The sequence below is a fragment of the Volvox carteri genome, assembly GCF_000143455.1.
Source record: "Volvox carteri f. nagariensis unplaced genomic scaffold VOLCAscaffold_37, whole genome shotgun sequence".
Taxonomy (NCBI): Eukaryota; Viridiplantae; Chlorophyta; class Chlorophyceae; order Chlamydomonadales; family Volvocaceae; genus Volvox; species Volvox carteri.
This window is the reverse complement of record NW_003307580.1, coordinates 957,564-965,037: the sequence shown is the minus strand read 5'-3', so window position 1 is coordinate 965,037 and position 7,474 is coordinate 957,564. Positions and strand designations below refer to the sequence as shown.

At 59.0% G+C, this 7,474-nt stretch overlaps 1 protein-coding gene across 1 annotated transcript in view; it reads left to right on the top strand.

The window, feature by feature from the left end:
• The window catches only part of VOLCADRAFT_63971 (uncharacterized protein), a gene marked incomplete at both ends in the record, with an annotated part of 17,158 nt that extends 9,797 nt beyond the window's left edge, over positions 1-7,361 (top strand). Inside the window, 14 exons of the mRNA XM_002953669.1 lie at positions 609-701; positions 1,180-1,248; positions 1,517-1,655; positions 2,220-2,380; positions 2,722-2,838; positions 3,139-3,326; positions 3,726-3,894; positions 4,227-4,396; positions 4,798-4,957; positions 5,366-5,464; positions 5,761-5,825; positions 6,086-6,230; positions 6,818-6,871; positions 7,062-7,361. Of these exons, the coding sequence (XP_002953715.1) occupies positions 609-701; positions 1,180-1,248; positions 1,517-1,655; positions 2,220-2,380; positions 2,722-2,838; positions 3,139-3,326; positions 3,726-3,894; positions 4,227-4,396; positions 4,798-4,957; positions 5,366-5,464; positions 5,761-5,825; positions 6,086-6,230; positions 6,818-6,871; positions 7,062-7,361 (1,929 nt within the window). The remainder of the gene's footprint in view (positions 1-608; positions 702-1,179; positions 1,249-1,516; positions 1,656-2,219; positions 2,381-2,721; positions 2,839-3,138; positions 3,327-3,725; positions 3,895-4,226; positions 4,397-4,797; positions 4,958-5,365; positions 5,465-5,760; positions 5,826-6,085; positions 6,231-6,817; positions 6,872-7,061) is intronic.
• Between the last annotated feature and the right edge of the window lie 113 nt (positions 7,362-7,474).

Genomic DNA, 7,474 nt, shown 5'->3' with positions numbered 1-7,474 from the left:
CAGAGGGAGAGGCAGAGGGAGAGGCAGAGGGAGAGGCAGAGGGAGAGGCAGAGGGAGAGGCAGAGGGAGAGGCAGAGGGAGAGGCAGAGGGAGAGGCAGAGGGAGAGGCAGAGGGAGAGGCAGAGGGAGAGGCAGAGGGAGAGGCAGAGGGAGAGGCAGAGGGAGAGGCAGAGGGAGAGGCAGAGGGAGAGGCAGAGGGAGAGGCAGAGGGAGAGGCAGAGGGAGAGGCAGAGGGAGAGGCAGAGGGAGAGGCAGAGGGAGAGGCAGAGGGAGAGGCAGAGGGAGAGGCAGAGGGAGAGGCAGAGGGAGAGGCAGAGGGAGAGGCAGAGGGAGAGGCAGAGGCAGAGGCAGAGGCAGAGGCAGAGGGAGAGGCAGAGGGAGAGGCAGAGGGAGAGGCAGAGGGAGAGGCAGAGGGAGAGGCAGAGGGAGAGGCAGAGGGAGAGGCAGAGGGAGAGGCAGAGGGAGAGGCAGAGGGAGAGGCAGAGGCAGAGGCAGGCTGCTGCTGCTGCTGCTGCTAGCCGCCCTGGTGGCACTAATCTCCCCGTCCCATATATGTTTCGTTTGGTTTCGCACCTCGCGTGTGGCCTCCCACTGGTTCGTGTGTGCAGGTTGGCGGCCAGGAGCACTTTTACCTGGAGCCCAACAACTGTGTGGTCATCCCGCATGAGAATGACGAGTTCACTTTGTTCAGCTCCACGCAGGTGGGTGGAGGGGTTGGGGTGCGGGAGGAGGTGGAGGGGTGCGGGGTGGGGGGGTTGGTGGGCGGCTGGGTGGCATACCCGGTGCAACTACGCGCATATCTTACGTGGTGAGTCACGGAGTGTGCGGAAACCCCCTGTGTGTGTGCACCCCTCGTTGGTGCGGTGGGGGCCCAGTTGACACCCCGGGATCAATGAGGGTGAATGCATACACAGGTTTTTGTCGTTCCGCCCCCTCCTTCCTTCTGCTGTTCATGGGCAGAAAGCAGTTGGTGCTTTGGACGTAGGCAGCTGCTACCCTTTGCTGCGTCTTGCTAGTGATTACCTCCTTCCTCCTCCGCCCGCTCTTCCCCCTCTCTTCCTCCTCCCGCCCGTTTCCCCCTCCCTCCCGTTTGGACGCCGGGTGTTTTTTTCCTGGGTTTGTTCCATATGATTCCCTCTCCCTCCCGTCCCGCTCCCCATGTTTTTTGTCCCCGCACAGGCGCCCGCAAAGCACCAGAAGTACGTCGCGTTGGTGCTGGGCGTCCCCGCGCACAAGATCGTCTCCAAGGTACGCGTCCCGTTCCCTTCCAATCAGTCGGTCGGCTGGGTTGGGTCGGGCCGGGATGGCTGGCTGCAAGGTTTAGAGGACACATGCTCGAAAGTATGTTGGAAGGAAGGTGCCATGCCTAGCTCACCGTGCTGTCGGTTGGAAAGCGATGCCGCTCACCCTCGCCACGATAGGCGTCAGTATGTTGGCCCTTCGCTTCTTGCATCGTATGATCTAACCTCACCCAGCACGGCGTTGTGTGTGTGTAATGTGTGTGTGATGTCCACAGACGAAGCGTCTGGGAGGCGGCTTCGGCGGAAAGGAGACACGCGGCATCTTTATCCATTGCGCAGCTGCCGTACCGTCGTACCACCTAAAGCGGCCCGTACGGCTGTGCCTGGACCGCGACGAGGACATGCAGATGACCGGTGGGTGGTGGAAAGGTGGTTGGAGGGGTGGTTGGATGAGATTTCCACCGGCTGGTGTGTGGCCGCTTGTGCGGGTTAGTGGAGTTGGATGTTGGATGTATGGCTGGGTGGTTGGGCGCGAGGGCGGCAGCGGCATGCTGATGTCGAGCTTAGGTGGATAGCTGTGAGCAAGTCCGTATATTCATGAGTTGGTTTGACTGGCAGCGGCGCATGCGCGGAGGAGGAGAACAGGGTTAGATTATATTTAGGGTTCCCGTAAGGGGACGTAAGAGGATCCTCCTCTTCCCCCTCCTCCCCTCTCCCTCTCCGCCCTCTCCCTCATCTTGGAGCATCCGTCTATGTTTTTTCTTCGCGTTGATCGTCTATGCTTCGACGTACCTCCTCTCCCTTCCTTATTCTAAGTGCGGTACTTTGGACGTGTTGTGAGTTGACCACCTTGCATCTCTTTTGATTCCCCTCCTCTCCATCCCTCAATATTCAGCCTGCTACCCTCCGTCCCTGTTTTTCTTCAGCCCGGGGCCCTCAGTTCCTCACTTTCCAACCCGGGCCTCTCCCCACCCGCAGGTCAGCGCCACGCCTTCCTGGCCACCTACAAGGTCGGCTTCACCGCGGATGGCCGAGTGCTGGCCGCTGAACTGGACCTGTACAACAACGCGGGCAACAGCCACGACCTGTCGCACTCAATCATGGACCGGGCGCTACTGCATAGCGACTGCGTTTACAAGGTGTGCGTGTGGTTGAGTGTGGGTGTGGGCGTGTGTTGGGGGGTTGCCCGTGTTTCCCTTGCGTGCCTCTGCAGTGCATTTCCCCCTGGGGACCCTCTGGCTTATTAACACCCCGCACAAGTGCCTACACCCCATACCTCGGGTGCTGTGTTGTAACTACCGCAATCATCACATACACCTTCGATTTTAGGGTTATCGTTGTACTTATTATATATTTTCGGTTCGGGTGTCTGGATTCTGCCTGGATACCGCTTTCTACACCTTATCCCGCCTCTAAGGTGCTAACCCCTTGGCTCTCTGCCCTCGGCTCCCCGAAACCCCCGGGGGCCACATACACACAGGTACCCAACATGCGCGTCCGTGGCCACATGTGCCGTACCAACCAGGCCTCTAACACGGCCTTCCGTGGCTTCGGCGGTCCCCAGGGCCTTATGTTTGCGGAGATGTGGATTGAGCAGGTGGGGTGGCCAGGGGGGTGGAGCCGCGGGGGAAAATGACGGTCCGGGGCGGCGGTGTGTGTGTGTGTGTGTGTGTGTGTCTCTTAAGGGCCTACATGCGGCTTGGGTGGTCTCTCCATCCTTGCATATCGTGCGTAGCTGCCGTAAGGGAACGAACGGAGTATGTCTTAGGGCGCTACCGGACTCAGGCATTCCCGTCCCGGTCTCCAAAAGAGAAGGAAGGCCTGCGCCCTCACGTCAACCCGCGCCATTATCCCCCACTCCCCCCAACACTCTATCCTCCAACCCAATTACTCGCAGATTGCCAAGACGCTGGGCAAGCCGGACGTGGAGGTGCGGACATTAAACATGTACAAGGAGGGAGACGTGACGCATTTTGGCCAAGTGCTGGAGCATTGCCGCGCCAGGGCCTGCTGGGAGACGGTACTGGGCTCGTCCAGCTTTACGGAACGACGGGACAAGGTCGCGGAGTTTAACAGCGAGAACAGGTGCGGGACGCACGGGAGGGGGAATTGAAGGGCGCGGGAGAAGGAAAAAAAAGGGGAAGATGAGCACGGGGATGGGGAAAAGCGGTGGGGGAGAGAGGACGGGTGTGTGGTGGTGGGCATGGATGGCGGGATCGGGGCTGCCTTGGCGAGGGTGTTTCTGATGGGGGGCGTGTGGCGGTGGTGCTGGTGGCTGCTTGCGGACGGACTTTTGGAGGTGCGCGGTGTGCTGTGACCCACCCCGCAGAGGTTCCTTAAGATATACCCAACTGCACATGCCCCGTCGGGCCGCGTCTGTACGCTTGCACTTCGCCCACTGCTGCCACAACCGGCCCCTCCCGTCCCCTCCGCCCTCCCACACGCCACGTCGCGTTACGTCACGTCGCGGTGGTGGCGGCGCAGGTGGCGCAAGCGCGGCATTGCGGCCACTCCCACCAAGTTTGGCATTTCCTTCACCACCAAGTTCCTCAACCAGGCGGGCGCTTTGGTGCACATTTACCTGGACGGCACGGTGCTGGTGACGCACGGTGGTGTGGAGATGGGCCAGGGGCTGCACACCAAGATGGCGCAGGTGGGCGTGTGGGTGTGGGTGTGGGTGTGGAGGGGGAACCGGGCTGGGCCACATTGCTGGGGGCATTTGCAAGGTGGAGGACAGCATTTGCCCTTACAGGTGTATTTTGTCAAGATCAAGGAGGTGGTGGCAGTTTGCTGCTTTTGGACTTAGGGTTTATCACACACACGGGACAGGACTTGCTTGTTCATCGCACACGCACGCCCTCTTGTTTCAGCAGCTGTTCATCCCCTTCCTGTGGTGCTTTGGAAGTCGGCGGTTGTTTCTTTGGCTTTTGCATCATCACCACTGAATTCACCCATTCTCCCCCTCCTCATCCTTTTTCTTGTCAGGTTGCTGCTCAGGCTCTAAACGTCCCGCTGTCCAAGGTATTCATCAGCGAGACCTCCACCGACAAGGTGCCGAACGCCTCACCCACAGCGGCGTCGGCTTCGTCGGATATGTACGGTGCTGCCGTATTGGACGCCTGCCGCCAGTTGAGCGAGAGGCTGGCGCCGTACAGGTAAAGGAGGAGAGTGTTTTAGTGTGTTGATGCAGGGTAGCAGGGAACTCCGCCGTATTGCTGTACTGCGTATATGTGTGTGCGCGTGCATTGCAACTGTAGTAAGCCGTGGCTGCCTAAGCCCCATAACTATAAAACCGGTATGTACGCGACTGAAAGCGAATAACTATCTAAATGCTTGGCGCAACACGTTTTCGGGTTCACGCGGTCTCCATCCCAACCCCCTGGCCCTGCATCCTACCTGCGACTTTGCTCCGAAACCACGCGGTACACCTCACTCGATGCATGCCCCCGCCCCATTCAACAATTCCCCCTGACTCCCCCTGCCCTCTCCCTCTCCCCCCGCCCTGCCACCCCCCTGCCACTCCTTCCCCCCCCTCCCCTCCCCTCCTGCCCCTGAGGTCCAAGCTGCCCAGTGGCACTTGGAAGGAGGTGGTCAACGCCGCCTACCTGGACCGAGTGGACCTCTCAGCTCACGGCTTCTACGCCACTCCGGACATCACCGGCTTCGGAGGCAACCGCCCCTTCAATTACTTCTGCTTTGGAGCAGCCGTAAGCGAGGTGAGCTGCGCGAGCATAGGAGGGTTGGGCTGGAGCGGGGCTGGAGGGGGGCTGGGCAGGGAGGGGCGGGGCGGGGCGGGGGTGCCCTCCAAATCAGCCGAAAGGACTGTGTCCGAATTTCCACTAGCTTCCAAGGAAAATCCCGCTACCTTGAAGAGAAAAATTTACCTGAAAATTTTAAGGGACTGGAATTTGAAATGAGGGGCGGAAAGTCTGAGGAGGGAAGGGGAGGGAGCTACGGGCAGCGCTCAGGGTGGGGCTCCCCGAGCTGGCTGGCTGGCTGCTGGACCGCCTCAGCGCTAAGCTAGCTCCTAGTGCTATTAACTAGCACTATTATTACTACCCCATGTGCTTTGCTTTCCTCCCCCCTGACAGTCAAGTGTTTTTTCCCTGGTCGCCCCTTGGCAGGTCGAGTTGGACGTGCTGACTGGCGACATGCAGGTTCTCAGGTCGGACCTAGTGATGGATGTTGGCAACCCCATCAACCCCGCCATCGATATTGGACAGGTGCGTGGCGATTTTGGATGTGTGCCAATTTGGGTTCTTTTTGTGGGTAGGGTTGGGGTTTGGGTTGCAGGTGGATGGAAGGTGACCTTTTAGAATTGTCCGCCGCATTTCCATGATCCAGCAGTTGTTGGTCTTCGCATAGTCTCTCTCTTCTCCTCATTACACCTCTCTTGTCTCTGTCGCGCGCGCAGCGCGCCATCCCCTACATATGTCCGTGGCCTTGTCCTATCATGTTCCTAGTCGTTATGGTCATTCGCTAGGCTCTCTCAGTAATGCCTCTGTGGTGGCCGCTGCAGGTGGAGGGCGGCTTCGTGCAAGGCATGGGGTGGCTAGTGCTCGAGGAGCTCATGTGGGGCGACAAGTGAGTATGGGATTGCGTGCCTGTGTGTGTTTTCTTTACCTACTATGTATACGAATGTATTTAGATATGGATAGATATTTATAAGCAGCACTTTATATATACGGCATAGGAAATACGTATCGGCTTACGGTTTTTCGACTACTAGTGTTTCAATCCTTCATCTTTTTCTCTACCCTTGTTTCTTCTTCCCATGGTCTTCTCTTCCAGCGTTCTCACACCAAGCCCTGTCTTCTGTCCTCCCCGCATCGCCTCCCCCGCAGGCAGCACCCTTGGGTCCGGCCCGGCCACCTGTTCACGAAGGGCCCAGGCACCTACAAGATCCCCTCCGTCAACGACATCCCCGTCGACTTCCGAGTGCAGCTGCTGGCCAATGCGCCCAACGTGCGAGCCATTCACTCCTCCAAGGTGGGGCCGGGGGGGCCCGGGTGGAGGGGGTTGCGGTGTGGGATAGAAATGGAGCGGTGCGGAGCAATGTGGAGCGGTGCTTGCAAGGAACGCAGTGGTGGAGGGTTGTACATGGTGTAACTGATGCATGATGCACGGACTAGGCGGGGGTGGGCAGGGTCTGCCACTGCATTGCCTCCGTGCCAACAGTACTACTTAACATCAGTAATGTGTGTCACTTCATCACTCACCCGCCAGCCAAGGTCCCTACTCCTGTCCGGGTGTGGCTGACTGAGCCGCAAGGAGTTATTCCATCGCTTAGGGACCAGTGGAGTGTTTGTGTGCGTATGGATGTGTGGATGTATGGATGTGAGGCGGTGTGGGGGTTAGCAGTCTTGGCGGGAGCTATCAGAGGTTGCGGGCTGCAGTAAATGGCAGCTTTTTTACGTTTGCTGTGTACCGGATATGTGTGGAAAGGATCTTATCGGACAGGGCCTTTCCCTGCCGCCGCAACGTGATACCATGCCCCCTCCTCGCTGCTGCATGATGTTCATCATCGTACCAGCGTTGCTCTGCATGATGTGACCCGCGCATTTTGTCCTCCGCAGGCTGTCGGTGAGCCGCCATTCCACCTGGGCGCGTCCGTGTTCTTTGCCCTCAAGGTAGGGATGAATGGCTCGAGGCCAACTTCTGTTAGAACTAAATTTCACCGCACAGCTCGCAGGTATAAGGCGACATCCAGCACCAAACTTCCCAAACCCCATAACATACACTGTAAAAACCAGCCTGAAACAACCAGCCAGGTCCCTGTCCTGGATAACTAACCCACCCTTCCGACGGTATCCGTTGCAGGAGGCGGTGTACGCCGCGCGCGAGGCTGCCGGCATCAAGGGCTTCTTCGTGTTGGATGCGCCTGCCACTCCGGAGCGCCTGCGCCTGCTGTGCTCAGACGAGGTGGTGCAGCCGTACGCGCATCCCGACATCAGGTGCGCAGCATTGGCCGATGGCCTGTGGCTGATTGTGCTGGGACAAGAACACTGCAACATTACTGCAACTTGCAGGGCAGGGTCCTTCCCGAGTCACGGCGAATCCTCATCTAGGCGGAACGGAATGCCGCGCGTCTGTGCTGTCGCGAATGAGGGGTTAAGCTAGGGTCTCTTTCTGGTCACTGGAGTCGCCTTTCCGGCGATAGGGAACTCCCCCTATTCATCTTCCCGGGAGGTGTGGGGGAGGTGGCAGACGAGTGGCCAGCAGGACAAGACGAA